This window comes from Rhinoderma darwinii, chromosome 13 (genome assembly GCF_050947455.1).
Source record: "Rhinoderma darwinii isolate aRhiDar2 chromosome 13, aRhiDar2.hap1, whole genome shotgun sequence".
NCBI classification, from domain to species: Eukaryota; Metazoa; Chordata; class Amphibia; order Anura; family Rhinodermatidae; genus Rhinoderma; species Rhinoderma darwinii.
Genome location: NC_134699.1, coordinates 32935629 through 32951922, shown reverse-complemented (window position 1 = coordinate 32951922; position 16294 = coordinate 32935629). Strand labels below are relative to the sequence as shown.

The 16294-nt window shown below is 38.9% G+C and overlaps 1 protein-coding gene across 4 annotated transcripts in view; it reads right to left on the bottom strand.

Annotated features, from left to right (window-relative positions):
* Window positions 1-1577: 1577 nt before the first annotated feature.
* The window catches only part of LOC142665929 (arf-GAP with SH3 domain, ANK repeat and PH domain-containing protein 1-like), a 110691-nt gene continuing 95974 nt past the window's right edge, over window positions 1578-16294 (bottom strand). For 2 of the 4 annotated variants that reach the window (XM_075845745.1, XM_075845746.1), the window contains exons 15-28: window positions 15561-15694; window positions 14834-14925; window positions 14453-14639; window positions 14050-14135; window positions 13812-13927; window positions 13246-13313; window positions 12555-12662; window positions 11940-12273; window positions 10775-10933; window positions 10276-10342; window positions 9831-9886; window positions 9145-9293; window positions 8685-8807; window positions 1578-7406 (exon numbers count right to left, since the gene is read on the bottom strand). In XM_075845745.1, coding sequence (XP_075701860.1) covers window positions 7332-7406; window positions 8685-8807; window positions 9145-9293; window positions 9831-9886; window positions 10276-10342; window positions 10775-10933; window positions 11940-12273; window positions 12555-12662; window positions 13246-13313; window positions 13812-13927; window positions 14050-14135; window positions 14453-14639; window positions 14834-14925; window positions 15561-15694 — 1754 coding nt within the window. In that variant the 3' untranslated portion in view covers window positions 1578-7331. The remainder of the gene's footprint in view (window positions 7407-8684; window positions 8808-9144; window positions 9294-9830; window positions 9887-10275; window positions 10343-10774; window positions 10934-11939; window positions 12274-12554; window positions 12663-13245; window positions 13314-13811; window positions 13928-14049; window positions 14136-14452; window positions 14640-14833; window positions 14926-15560; window positions 15695-16294) is intronic. The other 2 variants (XM_075845747.1, XM_075845748.1) reach the window with 2 other exon arrangements.

The window sequence follows — 16294 nt, the reverse complement described above, 5'->3', positions numbered from 1 at the left end:
AAGTGGATGAGATTGAACAAATGCGTAAATACCAAGCGGCAAAAAACGCTCAAATGGACCTGTTAATTGTCTTTGTGGAATCGCTGCATATTTGCTGCAGGTTTTCCAATAAAATTCAATGGGGAAGTAAAACCTACAACAATTAGCAGTTGTTGCGGGTCTTTTTGCGGCGGGTTCGCAGAGATTCCGCGGCAAAAAACGCAACTCTGAATTTAAAAAAAACACTACACTTACAGAGGAGTCTGTGTTTCTTCCTCCAAGCCGGCCTCCTGGGATGTCGTTTAATCCTGTGTGACAGCCGCTGCAGCCAATCACAGGCTATAGCCGCGGTCACATGGATGAAACGTCATCCTAAGATGCCGGCCTGGATGACGTCAGAGGACCGGCCTCCTGGAATGGCGCTTCATCCTATGTGACCGCCGCTGCAGCCAATCACAGGCTGCAGCGGACTCCTGGGATGAGACGTCATTCTAGAAGGCCGGCCTGCCTGCCAGCAGGCTGGTTAATGCAGCATTCTTTCGCAGTGGACATTCCGGGCGAAAAACTGCACCACACTTTCTCGCCCTGAATTCCGGCACACAGGGCGGATACGGCCTAACAGAGCAATGAATAGAATGGCCGAGACTGATCTGCAAAAACGGACAGGAATAGGACCTGTTCTATAATTTGCGGAACGGCCACACAGAGCCGCAAAAATAAAGGATGTGTGCATGGCCCCATAAAAATCAATTGGTCAGTGTGCTATCCGTTAAAGAAAATTGAGAGCACACTGAAGAATGTCACTGAAGTGTGCTTGAGGCCTTAAAGTACCAAACTATGCAAAACTCAAATACAACGCACACATCCATTGATACAATCATTAATTTTATTTAATTTTTCTTGGCAAGATAAACATTTTTGCATAAATAGAGATATGTATATATCACATATATAACCTGATGTAGTTATTTGTACAGATGTATGTACAGCAGGTATATAGAACATAGAAGGAAATAGGGCATTATTTTTCCATACAACTGTCTTAACCAAACTCTTCATAGAGACAACACACACACACACACACACATACACGACCTGTAAACATAAGTAGGCTGGATAGTGGGAAAATAACGGTATTTGTGCTCTTCTACTTACATGCAGTACACCATAAAACTATGTAGGCCATCATGAAAACAGCCATTTATGCTTTTATTCATTCAGCTACATTGTACGAGACCCCCTAACCCTCATTATTGCCAAACCTAGTGTGGATTATGTAAAAACCGCTGATCTGTGCTCAAACCAACCCATATAAATAGTAGTAGCAGTCCAAAGATGTAACACAATCCTATCAAATTATGAGCAGTAAAACCCTTTCCTAGATGTAGTGGTCCCAAACAATGAATTCATAAAATAGACTATTACATAGTAATTTAGTACAATTGTTAAAGATTACAATAATATACGAATGCCAGTGCACTGGTAATACTATACATTGCGTTTAATTAGATGTTTTGTAAACTTTCATAAAATTGTTGTTAAAGGTGTTATGTGGGGACCAAAAATGAATATCAGTGTACTCATTGCAGTATGTGAGTACACTCGCTAATATATATTCCGTGTCCCCATCGCGCGGATTCTGTGATTTTTTATAGCGCTGCTGCGGGAGGCTGTCTAGTTGCACAGCCTTCTTTCATGACGATACGACTTTTCGCCGCTGTACTCCATGTACTTTCTGTATTAGGCCATGTTCACAGGTGGCAGTTTTTCCGCTGCAAATGTTGGTGCAGATTTGGGGCAATTACGCAACGAATCTGCACCAACATTTGCATATTTGACAGGTAATGCAGACGTTGCAGAAAAGACAGCGGACTTGCCACAGATTTCAGTTTTTGCATTGCAAAGGCTTCAATCCGCAGTGAAATTCCACTTCTTCTCCGCAAAAGACAGTGCATGCTGCGGAGGGAAAATTCCGCACCGCAGCCTATGGTCCGCAGCGGAGTTTTCCGCAATGTCTGAACTAACTTGCCTAAAAATGTATTGAAACAAATGTAAAAAACGGCCGCTGGAGAATTCCACTGCGGACTGTCCGCAGCGGAATTCCACAGCAATTCCGCCACGTGTGAACATGCCCTTACTGCTACTGCTTGTACATACAGCGGGGCCGGTCACATGACGAAGAGCCTTGCAAATAAGGCTGTGCAACTAGACTTCCGCTCCCTCGGCAGCGCTACGGCTGTATCTATCTTTATCTTGACTCTGATAACTGGCTGCAGTGTGATATCACAGAACAATTGAAAAGTCATAGAAAAAGTCAAAATAAAGGATCTTGCCACTGTGTATTTAATGCGTTAAAAGTCAAGATAAAGACGGCTACATCTGTATAAAGATCTATGAAAATCTCAGAATCAGCGCAACGGGGGACCGGAATGTATATTAGCGAGTGTACTCACATCCTACTGTGAGTACACTGATAATAATTTTTGGTTCCCACATAACCCCTTTAATAGTTAACTTATGAATTGTACCCTCTCCCTTATTACTACAGGTTTGGAGACCCAAGATAACACCTTACTATATAATTAGGGTTCTGTTAAGAATAACAATTAGATGGTTACATTACAGTTTACACAATGGGTATACCATCCATTATATGTAAACACTTAAGGCTTATTCAGACGAACGTGATATACGTCCGTGCAATGCGCGTGATTTTCACGCGCCTCGCACTGACCTATGTTAGTCAATGGGGACGTTCAGACAGTCCGTGAGTTTCACGCAGCTTGTGTCCACTCCGTAAAACTAACGACATGTCCTATATTTGTGCGTTTTTCGCACATCACGCACCCATTGAAGTCAATGGGTGCGTGAAAATCACGCGCAGCACACGGAAGCACTTTCGTGTGACGCGCGTGATTCGCGCAACAGCAGTAAAAACTATGTTTGTATGTTTGTAAACAGAAAAGCACGTGGTGCTTTTCTGTTTACATTCAGAGTGTCATAATGGTGGCGGCTGCGAGAAAATCAGCATCATACGGGGCTGACACACGGAGCTGTTATGTACCTTTTGCAGATTTTGCATGCATTTTTTAAACCAAAGCCAGAATTTGATTCAGGCGAGCAGACCTATAAGGCCTTCGTTTATAAATTTATGTTCTTTAGGTTCCGTTCCTGGTTTCGGCTTAAAAAATACATGCAAAATTTGCATAAAATCTACACAGTGTGAACAAGTGATTATTTCATGAAAGGGCTATTCCTGTCTAAGACATTTATCGGATAACCACAGGATATGAGATGTGGAGACATGGCCCTAAAACAGTCCTTCCTGGTGAGGCGGCTGAAAGCCGTTGCATCCATCTAGAAAAAAAAATGGAAAGATGGCCGCGCACGTACACAGCTCCTTCCATTCACTTCTATGGGAGTTACGGAAACCGCTAAGCAAGCTTTCACTCGTTTTCAATATAGGTGCAGTGACCAGAGGGGGGACCTGCACCTATCAGACATTTATGGCATCTCCTGTGGATATGATGGAGTAGGGTCCCCCACTAGGAAAGCTGCTGGAAAGAGTGGCGGCTCTTTATGTCTGTCGCCAAAAAGACTCCTTCTCTCTTGTTTTTAGGCCTATCATGTTAGAATTATATAATCTATTCTGCACAATGTGAGGATTATCTTCTTTATATATTTTATAGTAATTGTCCTAAATTACTGTGTATCTTAGTCATCATGGCTGCTCATTAATATTCATTAGGAGTTTCACCTCTGTCCAGCCCCCTTTCGAATACATCATTTAGCAGCTTCCTGTATAAGTGAATAGTTGGCTGGCCCTGTCATGTGACCTCACATTCATTGCTGATCAATGCGCAGACCTCTTCGAAGCTCCAGTCTTTAGACTCATTCAGAGATAGCCTAAGCCCATAGACTAATTTTCTCGTAAATAAAACTTGTCAGCATTTAGCTGAATATTCCAAAAAGAATACATTATAATATGACATTGGTTAGAAGTAAAAAAAAAAATTCTTTACGACAGGGGTGGGAAGATGAGCAGTTGCAGATCTAATCACCCTGTGCGCCTAATCAGGACATTTGTCGACTCCGTGACTCAAAATGTTTACTGGTATCTAGATCATATATATTTTTGATCTTTTTCAGGTTTAGGGATTATGTGAAGGTATGTGCACGTAGACATAGGCATAAAGGCCCTTTCACATTGGTTAATTATTGGACAAACGAGCGTTCATATGAACGCTCCTTCCCGATCATTTTCCGGTGTACATTTTTCGATGAACAAGCAAACACTCTTTCATCGGCTGATCGTATCGTTTATGCAGCAGAAAATATTATCGTTCATGGAGCACATCTCCCTGTCTAAACACATGATGGAAATGTATAGGGACGAGTGATCATAGGAACGATCGCTCATCCCCGTGCATTGCTCCTTGTGAAAGGAGGAAACATGCATCAGTCAACGAGCTGTCTCGTTGATCGGCGCTCGTTTACACGGACCATGTTAGGCCATGTAATAGGACCCTAAGTGATCTGTATGAACTCTGCACATCCTGATTTTTATCATCTTGGGAGGTGTTTTGCATCTCAGGCTCTGCTTAGATCAAATTTTTACCACAAACATGAATTTATTTGAATTTTTTATAAAATTAACTGCATGAAGGCACCCATAATTGAAAGGTGCTGGGTGGCATTTTCACAATGTGCCAAGAGTCTGCTTTCAGAAAATATATGGGTATGGGGGTATAATATTATTTTTTTAAATTTGTAATTCAAATCAGAGTCAAACAATATACTGCAGTTTTGTCAGAATGATGAAGCTCTTTTTCTAACCGAAACCAAAAAAGAAGACTTCTATTTCTCCTCTTTTTTTGGATCCAATCCTGGTTTTGCCTGGAAAAAAACACATGCAAACATACACCAAACCTGAACTGTGTGAACAAGGCCTAAAGCTTTCGACTTATTTCTTAAGTTGATCCACCATCGACAGGTATTTAGATTTTGTAATGCAAATGATACTTATGAAATGTGGACACTATTTGAAATAAAATTGCAATTTATTAAAAAAGCAATAAAACTACTAACATTTTCTAGAATTGTGACAAGTATTCATTTAGTATTCATATATTTGGCTTTTCTAAAAGCATTTGATACTGCACCTCACAGCTGCCTTGTACTAAAGCTACAGAGGCAGGGACTATGTATGTACATGGAAAAATAATTGGTTAAGGCACAGAAATCAAGCGGTCATTATAAATGGTACATACTTAAAATTGGCTAATGCTAGAAGTGGGGTACCAAGTGGATCTGTGTTAGGTCCAATTATTTATTATTAGCTATTAGTAACCTTGTGTCTCAGGTGTCAGTTTTTGTGAATGATACAAAACTTTGTAGGATACTTAAAACTCAATTGTAAAATATTATAGAAAGACCTTAATAAACGGTCAGCCTATGCAAGAACGTTGCAGATGAAATTTAATGTTGATAAATGTGAAGTAATGCACCTAGGACACAATAATAGTATTAATTCATATAAATGAAATGGAAAAAACGAAGGTAACAGAATAAAAGAAGGACCTGGGTATTCTGGTAACAAATAAGCTAAGTAGCAGTACTCAATGTCATGTAGCAGCTGCAAAAGCATCTTATGAACCCTGCAAAAGATTTTAGGGTTCATAAAAACAGAGATAAAAACCCTACAATTCCGGGGTAATATTACCCCTCTATAAATCCCTTGTATGATTACATCTCGAGTACGGCATTAAGTTTTAGGATCCACATTGTAAAAAGGATATAGGAGAGCTCAAAAGGGGTTCAGAGGCAGGCGTCTAGATTATTAAATGAGACGGGAGGTCTCTCTTATAAAGAGAGGCTAGAAAAATTGTGCTTGTTCAGGTGATCTTATTCACATATGTGTTCGGTCAATACAAAGAACTGGTACATGATTTTGTTCCAATAACTTAACGAAGGACCATTCTTCACGTGTGGGAAAAAGGGCGTTTTAGACATGAATATGGGAAAAGATTATAGTATGGTTATGGTATTTAAACTACACAATGCAAGAGGTTGCAATGACAGATACCATGATAGCATTCAAAAAAGGGTTAGATGCTTGTCTAATGGCAAATGGCATTGGGGGGGGGGGGGGTCATAAAAAATTTAGCAATGAATTGATCTGGAACAGGTTGAACTTGATGGATATGTGTCTTTCTTCAACCAAACTATATGACTAAGTAAGTTGGGTTTGTGGAGGGCTTAAATATCTGCTCCTTTTGACCTGAGGCTTAAACATATACACTGTGTTATGTCTAATGCAGGGCCTAAGGGGGTGGTGCATGTCTCGGGCACTCAAAAAACACACCAAACGTGTATCATAAACTCTAAAGGCCTTTTGTAAGAAAATAAAAAGATTATGCTATAAAAGCCCTTATTAATGTTTATTTAAAGCTCTCCCATGCTCCTTTGCTATTGGGTGAAATCCTATTTCCTGATTGGACACACATTGTGGATGTATGCCAACCAAAAGGAGATGTCTTAATTGTAGTAACACAGCAGTCAATGATGAGTGACATCACATCACAACCTTATGATGTCAACAAAAGGGTGGAGCTATGTCAACTTCTCATTCAAGTTAATAAATCACTTAAGTGATTGGGTAACATTTGGAAGGCTGAAATAAACCAAAAATAAATAAACATGGAATCGTCGATGTATCATATATTTTAAGTAATTACATGATGAAAATGGTGGTTCCTGCCACCATTGTATTTAATGCACACATACAATTTTGAGATCTTGTATAGACACAGCTGAGAGGCAATGGTGCGAACAATTCAGGATTAATAAAATGGAAATAAGATTTGGCCTTATATTCATAAGAATGTTGTAACTGCTTCTATCTATTTGATGACAGTGAAGTATGAGCTCTTCTATTGGAGACAACTGTCCCATGTTGTATAATATATAGACAGTAAATTAGCGGCTAAGCAGACACAATAAGAATATGTTTGTAAAAATGACACAAAACTATTTGCATTACAAGGCACAGCACAAGCATATTATGCATGTCTAATAACCCCTTTCTCTCTCGCTTATATAACACAGTTTAGAGAGTCACATATTTGGCGATTATGGTGTAGTTCCTCTTTATTGGAAGGTTAACTACCAGAATGACCTATGCAGTTGAATTTTCTTCATGTCTCATGCATTCACCATTATCTTAGCTATTGCCAAGCCAGTCACGGTTCCATAGAGAGACATAAAGGTCTGTCTCAATATTATATATACACAATTGAAATCCTTAATTTTTCTGTTCCTCAGTACATTTTATGCCCATGGGATTGTGCTTTTTAGTCAGACAACATATGCACAAAGGATGCTGGGAAAACACCTCTTCTATGTAGTTGTCCATCAATGTAGCCATTCTAAGAAAAAATGAGGAGAAAAAAATGAGTCATGACACGATACAACATAATATCTTATTTGCAAGTACATTATTATAGGGGTTGTCTGGGCATGGACAACTGATGACCTATCCACAGGATAGGTCATCAGTATATGATCGGTGCGGGTCGGACACCCGGAACCCCAAACCGATCAGGTGCTATGTTATGAAGGGTATGCAGTAGTTCGAGCTGGAAGCAGATGGCTCCGACTACTGCACAGTGTCGATTCTGCATAACTGCAGCTCTGCTCCTATTCACTTGAATAGGAGCAGAGCTGCGGTACTTCCGGCACAGACATCCAGTGCCTGGAGGCAGCCGGAGCAGCTGATTTGTGTGGGGTCCAGGTGTTGGTACCCACTGATCATATACTGATGACCTATCTTGTGGACAACCCCTTTAAGTCTATAAAGGAGAAAAAATTAAAAAAAGGTATTGGTCTGTACAAAATGAAAAATTTACAGGTGCATGTACGCTGTGACCATAAATACCACATGTAAACACAAAAAAAACCATGGAGACAGCACTCTGAGACCGCCAAGATTACCTAATACACTAAATATAAATAAATATGCATTACTGCTGAATCTACTTACAATAGTGAGGTTTTTAGTGTACATTTTGACCAAATTGTGGGAACCCACCTGCCTGTGTTTTTGCATGTTGCGCATAGAGGTGGTGACTGCCTCCTTTTTGGTTTAGCACTCCTTCCATTTGCCCAAGGCTGCTTTTAATTAGAGTAAAGCTGTTTCCCATCTAACCACAGTATATTCTGCATGCTTAGACCCAGAACAGAGGTGTATTTTTAAATTAGGGACCCACCTCAAAGGAGGTTCGCCTTGTCGTAGCAGGTGGGCTCACATAATTTGATCAAAATGTGTGCTAAGTACCTCACTATTTTAAGTAGATTCAGCAGTAATGCATAGTTATTTCGATTGTGTATTAGGTAGCCTTTAAGTCTATGCTTCTTGCTAACCCATTTGTTAAAATTCACTCTATTAGCCCTAACTGATAATTGATAGGTATCTGGGAAATTAATTTTATGTGGTTAGTGGCCTGAAGGTCGTGAACCATCATCTTCTTGAAATGTGCATGCAGTTTCACTGCACTCAATGGTAGATTCTGGTGATGAGTGGGGGGGGGGGGGGTCACTGGGCAAAGATCTTCCTCTATGACATCTGAGTCATGCCACTGATCTTTTTAAAGATGATCGTTCCCTACAACTAATTATTAAGTGCAGTAAATGATTTAGGTACTTACCCACCAGTTCTGATCCTCCTCTTCTGTGACTACAATAATTTCTCCTATACTAAATGTGAGCTCATCTTCTCTATCTGCAGTGCAGTCAAATAAAGCCTTCACCCGACGGAGCTTTGACTTGCTCTTAAGACAGACAGAAAAATACACAAAACATTAGGTACTTCAAGGATTAGTATGTGAGCAGGAGGGTAAGACTAGATCCATGTAAATACATATTGACAAGCTTTTAAAATCCGTTTAAATTCCAAGGTAATACATAGGCTAACATATCTGACAATGAACAACAGTAAGTCGAAATGCTTATAGGTGGACGTGTGCATTACACAGTTTTGCAGTGTTGGAAACTAACTTGGTTACTTGTTTCCAAGATCCCTGGCCACTCCAAACTTTTTACTATAGTCGGAGTCTTGCCAGTGGGAAAAATGACGTCACATAACGAAGGATAACAAAGATCTCTCACCAGGCTCATCCTTCGTGGCATGGGTAGAGGGGGCTCCTGGCTGGGGGTTGGGACATGATAGACTTCTTGCACAGATGACCCTGGAGATGTATTACTCTGAGTTGATCTTTGGTTCCCTGGTTTTGGATATCCTTCTGTTCTGTAATCAACTAATAAATAGTAAAAAGCCATTGAACATACATTGAACTAATCAACTGAAATACTCTTATATTGTGAGATCCCTTTTGCACTTGGAATTACACAGTTGAGTGAGAAGGAGGCATTAAGATATCCATGGTATGGAATGATTTGCTTGAATATCATAGTTATAACTGTACCTACACCAAGATCATATGTGCTGTGACATAGAGTTGTTATCTGAGTGAAAGAGAAGGCTACTACAAAAAAAAAACCCAGTTAAAACTGCAGCTAGCCATTTGGTCCAAAATCGGTCAACCATGTAATGCATATTAAAGCAACCCGACTGTCCCCTAATGGCAAGAAAAGTATGATCAAACATGTGAGGTTTTTCTTATTGAAATGAACACGCATGTTTGGCAAATCGTGCATGTTTTAGGGAGAGTTGGACGAGAGAGCTGGCTGCCAAACACTCATATATACGACCATCTTTACTCAACTGAGGAACGCACACATGATATGTAATTCTGAAGTGACTGTGTACCACGTATATTAATAGAAAAACAAACCTTTTGTTGGGATTTCTGGCACTTCATGTAAACTACTGAGTTTTGGAGATCCAATGCTATAGAACACAAAGACAAACAATATAACTATATAAACATACAACATATATTTTGGAAGTTGTGCTAAAAGTATGGGATTATTTACATAGGTACTTTCTACTGCTTAAATGTTGGGCCATTTACTCCACAAAGCCAGGGCTGAATCTAAAGAAGCCACAGTAGTCAGAACTTCCACAGGACTCATGCCTGTGGTCCCACAAACCCCGCTCTGCAGCAATCGGTCCAGTATTTGTCCACCAGTCCACCTCATGGACTACATTGACCTTATCTTCTGACACATTTCTGGGACAAGTCAGAAGATCAATTGGTGGTAAATATTCCCTTTAAGTATTTTTTAAACTCAAAGGACTTAATATACAGACCTATACTACATATTTGATATATTCACCTTGGTCTCCTAGATATAACTTCTGACTGGAGAAATTTGGATGGAGACGTGCTGCACGAACCATAATCTGTAATATGAAGACAGCATTTAACTTTACTATTTTAGGGAGAGAACACTATGCACAGGCAGAGGACATATTTTGTTTCTGGATTAATACAATTTACATGAAAATTAAGTCAATACGTTCAAGATTAACCTTATATGTTTGAATGTGTTTACAACTAACTTGAATAACCTGTGGTTGGTATTCATTTAAAACCTCTGTAACCCCATTTTATATATTAGATTATGCATATAAAGGCGTTTGTATTTAATATCACAATGCAATAATTTACTTAGCATTTTGTATCCTGATAGCAGGTTACAATAAGATTGAAGAACATGTCTTTAAAAAATAGTATAAAATAACTCACAATCTGCTATACAAAATAACAAAGAAATCATATTGTTCCGGCATAATCCATATATTCAGCAACAGCCTAAATGGAGTTCCCCTTACCAAAGTGTAGATTGCTTTGGCTGGAGGGGCTGTGTGGAATGATGGGTGATGGCTCCGAAAGTGCCCGCTTGTGCTTTGTAGTCAATGGAGGGGTGGCAGGCAGTTTTTTGGGGACAGGTGAGGGACTAGCAGGGGGAGGAGGTGGTGGTACATTGGGTGCTGAGAAAAAAACAATATGAATTGTATACATATACGATAGCATTTGAAGATGTCCCTAAATAGATTTCTTCCCTGCCATTAATCATCATAAAATCTAATAAAGTCATGCATATTTGATTACAAATATAAGTGCTTTGAGGAAGTGGCCAACAAAGAAAGCAGGGGGCCTAATAGTAAAGATCATACTGGACCCCACCATTATGGTGCCATGTTTTGGTAGCCAAAACAGAACAGCCTGGTGTTTGCTTCCCACTGTGCAGGAGAGTCCTGCACAGATTCTCACCACCTAGTAGCAAATGTATTGAGACCAACCAGGACTAGTAGACGCCTAGACGGTCTCTATACAACATACTGTACAAACTCTTTGCAAAGATTTCCATATGCTGGTTGCACCAATATATCTGTAACTGATTTGTTACGCCTAGCGCAGGGCCTGAGGGACGGGGCACAATACAGGGATTCTGGCTCTGGTACTCTTTGAATCCCTGTGTCATGCTCGGCCCCTGTACTAGGCAGTACACGGTGCATCAGTTTTGCCCGGCATGTTTCTTTAAACAGAAATCAATTGAATAATTTGGAAAGTAACCTTCTTTTTTTTTTTGTCATTTATTGTTAATCATAATTGTGTAACTTAATACTAAGAGGCACACTAAACCTAACGTTCATATAGTTTTGTGAATTCAACATTGTAACAATTATTTTGTTTGAGACACCATGTTAATCTTAAAAACCAAAGTATCCTCCCATATGTTAATATTTACTAAATTACTATAAAATTAGCTACATTTTCTCATAGAGAGTGATAAGGATATTATATAAAAGGGAACCCTTGCTTTAAAGTAATATGTCAAACACAAAAGTTTTGTTTAGATTGTCTTTTCCCCTATATCTATTGTTCCTTGTACACTACTATAAGGCCTGCTCAATCATTCATTTGCTTCATCTTTACATACACAGACCTGCAATAAGTCATTAACCCAAGTATCACTGTTCTGGGTTTGCATACCTCTAATAGGATTGCGTGATGGCAGAGGGGATGTGAAGGGAGCGGTTGGTGTCATAGCGTTTTCAGTGCAGGATTGTCCCTCGCCTACATCGTACTGGGTTTGCATACCTCTGATAGGATTGCGCGGTGGCAGAGGGGGTGTGAAGGGAGCGGTTGGTGTAATAGCATTTTCAGTGCAGGATTGTCCCCCGCCTACATCATAGCGTGAGTCTTGAGAAACCTGAGATGCACGCCTTAAAAATGATGTGGGAGGTCCCCTGTCTGAGAACTGAGCACTGGGGGACTGGAAGCAACTATATGGTCGTAACGTCCTATCCTTCTTAACAGGGCCCAGCTAAAAAGAGAAAAATAAATAAAGTTTAGAAATGTATATACTGTATTTTTTGTAGTATAATGCTGTACATTTGGCAAATAAAGATACAATGCAGAGTTGAGTTGGTTATTGCCATTTCTTTGTATCGATTTCCACTCAACACTTCCTCAAAACAGCAATAACTTGTTGGTAATATTATATGTGGTCTATATTATTATTGCTTTCTACTTGCTGCTTAAAAGGTTGTGCAGTGAAATTCTGATCTATTTTCAATAGACAATCTACTGTATGCGTCTTCTTACCTTTTCATCAAGATCATCATCGCTTTCATACATGTCATCCTGATACAAGCGCCACTCATACTCCACATGGACACGCATGTTAAACTGATTGTTCTGCGCTTGAAGAAGCTGATGAAAAGAAATAAAGTTAAAACAAGAACAATGAAAAAGGTTGATCGATAAGATAAAAAAAAAAAAAAGTGCTTTGGCCCCAGTGTAAATTCAAATGCATTAAAGGGTTGCACTAAGAAAATATTTGAGACTTAGTAGATTTTAAGTCAAGATATAAAAGGGTATTCCATTATCAGCAAGGGATGGCATATCACTAGATTGTTAGACTAAAGCTCCCTATAGGTCTTGAGGTAAAGTGCTCTGCACATCGCCTAGACGAGAGTAGCGTTGTGAAGAGAAAATGCTCCTTAATTCTCATAATCGCTTCGGGTGTCAGTGGTTGGACCAGCTGTGATAAGCAAGGGATGGCATAAACCTATTTCTTTCTACATGTGTACCTAGCTTTAAGTATTTTAAAATGAAATACACAATATTTCTAGAACACCATGAAAAACCTCTACCTATTCAAAAAAGAAAAATCTCAATGCCTTTCTTGTCTGCAGTGCTAGATGATACCAATGTGTGCGCTCACTGATACATACACTCATCGGAAGCTAGGTCAATACCAGTTGTGTATGTGTGACCATTATAATTAACCTACCAAATCTTCACAAAGAGAATGCTTGAGGCGTCTAGCAATATCCAGTGCAGTTTCCCCAGCTTCATTTTCTGCAAAAGGGAAATGTTATAAAAAAATAAAAATAAAAACTGTCCTGAAATATCAAAGCAACACAGTAGAAAGGGATTGCACTGGCTGGCATCTTAGTTATCAAAGAATAGAAAATCACATGTTGACCATTTCATTCTTAGAAACCTGTGTGGAACTAATGTATTCGATATGCAAATCGTTATCCAATTTAAGTTTAGCAATTCAATCCTCCTTGAGGTAAAATACACCGCTAGAAAATAAAATGCCCAAAGTTATCCAGGAATGTAAAGAGCCAAGGTTCTCCTGGCCAGATTAATCTGAATCATGACATGAAAGTTGCTTGCAGTGGGGTGTCATTTTGTGCCCCATCTCGTGCATAAATAAATATTCCTTCTGCTAGAGCTTTTTATTTAAAAGTTTATACGGTGGGACTTTTGGGTGAAGGGTGGGTACCAGGTGTTCTATTAGGCTTAACTTTAAGGTGCAGTTCTACCAGAAATAGCAAACTTGGCACTTACTTATCTTTATGTTAACTTTAGCTCTCAGGAAGAGTTTCATGCTCTCAGTTTTGTTGTATAAGCTGCAGTAGTGAAGAGGAGTGTTGCCACGGACAGTTTGCTTTATTAGATTTCCACTGTAAAAAAGTTTTTTTTTTTTTAAAATATATTGATAATAACACAGATCGCATGTAAAACAAATCGATTCATATTAGAATTACTGTAAGTATTTTCAATTAAAATGTATACAATTGCTTACCTGTTGTGTACCAAAAAATCTACAACATGTAACGAAGTTCGGTCTGACAATAACACCGCCAAATGCAGAATGGTCTCCCCAGCCTCCTAAATTAAAATAATAATAAGAAACGATGATGAACCATGGCATAACCTAACTTGAAAAGCAGGTAATCAAAGTCCTTATTATGATTATGGCACGTCTAATACCTATAAGTATCTGTTAATGTGAACCAAGTACCCTAACTACCCATGGATGTTTTTAAGGGTATGACAGATTTATAAACTTTTATTTGTATAATGTGCATGCTCAATCTATATCAAACAAGTTAATGCTTCTTTACTGACAATACTGCAGATACATATTTTTGAGGAACAGCCATTCAGTGTCCTGTTTTTTGCAACATTCTGTAAATAACAGTTACCTGTGCTGGTTGGGGTATAGGCTCTGTTAAATCAAGCTTTTCTGCATAGGCCTGGATCAGTGCATAAATATCCTTAAACCGGACAGCGTCTTGAAGATCATGCAGCCGTGTCAATGGGTGTGAGTTACTTCTTTTTGTATATAACCAGTGCACATACTTGGAGGTAATGAAGTCTTTTCTATGGGTCCTATTAAATGCACCAAAAAGAGTTCCTGAATTAATTATCGATTACAAGACTAAATTGATATCTTCTTTCAGCACATACTGTATGTGTTTTCTCTCAATCTGGGTCTTTGGTCTTTAAAAGAGACACCAATTGCAGCTACTCAGTGCAGAACATAGAATGTAGATACTGTACAATAATAAAATCCTGATACTCACATGGCACTGTCTATAGTGGGTTTGATTGTCGGAGATGATAGATTGGTCTCTACAATGTCATTGAATCCAGAGTTGCCTACATTTTTGGCAAGCTGGGAAAAAAACATGTGGATGACATAGAAGCTATTGGAGCCTGTCCATCATAAAAGTAATAATAAGAAGCCTGACACCTTGCAGTCTACATCCGAAAACCTCTAGTATTTCAGCAAGTGGTGGGAATGTCACCATCCGGCTTATGTACACAGCAGGGCACAATAATGTCCCTCTAATATTTTCAGCTTTCACAATTTAGCAATAACATGATGACTGAAAAAGTTTGATAAATATTTTGTATAATGCTTTACTGTTTGCAAATATCAAATACTGTACTAGTAGCAATGACATTTTCAGCTCTTTCAATGTCAGTTTACCATATAAATTGCCTCATAGTGCAAAATATTGATTTTTTTCAGTTGATTTTCCATTATTTTTCCCAGTATTTTACAAAGTGTGCTAATTTCACAAATTTCATTTTGGACACTTTAAGACCTTTTAGAAAACAGTCTAAGGGACTTATATTAAGAGTCACATTTACATTTTATAATATTCACAAATAATAGAATATTGTGCACTAAACAATATGGAACATTTATGAAAATATATGGAACAAAAACAAAATGTTTGAATTGCCTGAATAGAATTTTCTGAATGGAGATCTACAATGAATCAGGGATTTGTTTTATCTTACCAAGAGCTCTGAGGTTCCAGGTTTGTCAAGGGAGAGGGACTGAATACGGGAGTGATGGACGCCAAGTTCTCTATGAACCCCTGAACATTCAATACAAGTGAGGATACCCAGATTTATAGACAACCATGTTGGATCTGATAAATAAATATACACACATTAATAAAGATTTTGATGACATATGGATAAAACATGAAGAGAAACAAAACAACAACTACTTCTGTAAAAACCATTACTGACTTTATAGTTACGAAATGTTAGTCAGGGGCATTAAAGGGGCCTTGTACTAAAAACCAAAACCACTCCTCCTGGTGGTGGATGTTTTAGGAAAGGCAAGCCTGATGTTTGTTACCCTTTCCACTTTCCTTGTAGGGTTACCTCTTGGGTCAATTTTGCCACGCTATTTTGCAAATGTTGTGGTGTCTGTAGGGCATAGAACAGACTGAGAAAAGGTGCCAAGGACAACATGAGCTGAAACCCACTCCTCATTGGCCACACAGCAGCTGCAGGTGCTCTCTCTATATTAAGAATACACTTAAAATTAATACAGCGACTTGTCACATTATCACATCATAGCCATGTAGATTTTGGTAATTTCTTATTAAAATACAAGCAGTGACGTGCTACGTCTCACAGCACATTGATCACTGACAGTCTCCAGCTGGAGCTTGTAAATGAGAAGCATTGATTGCTTTGCCGCTGTTATGCAGGTCTTTTAATGTCAAATGTGACAGCAC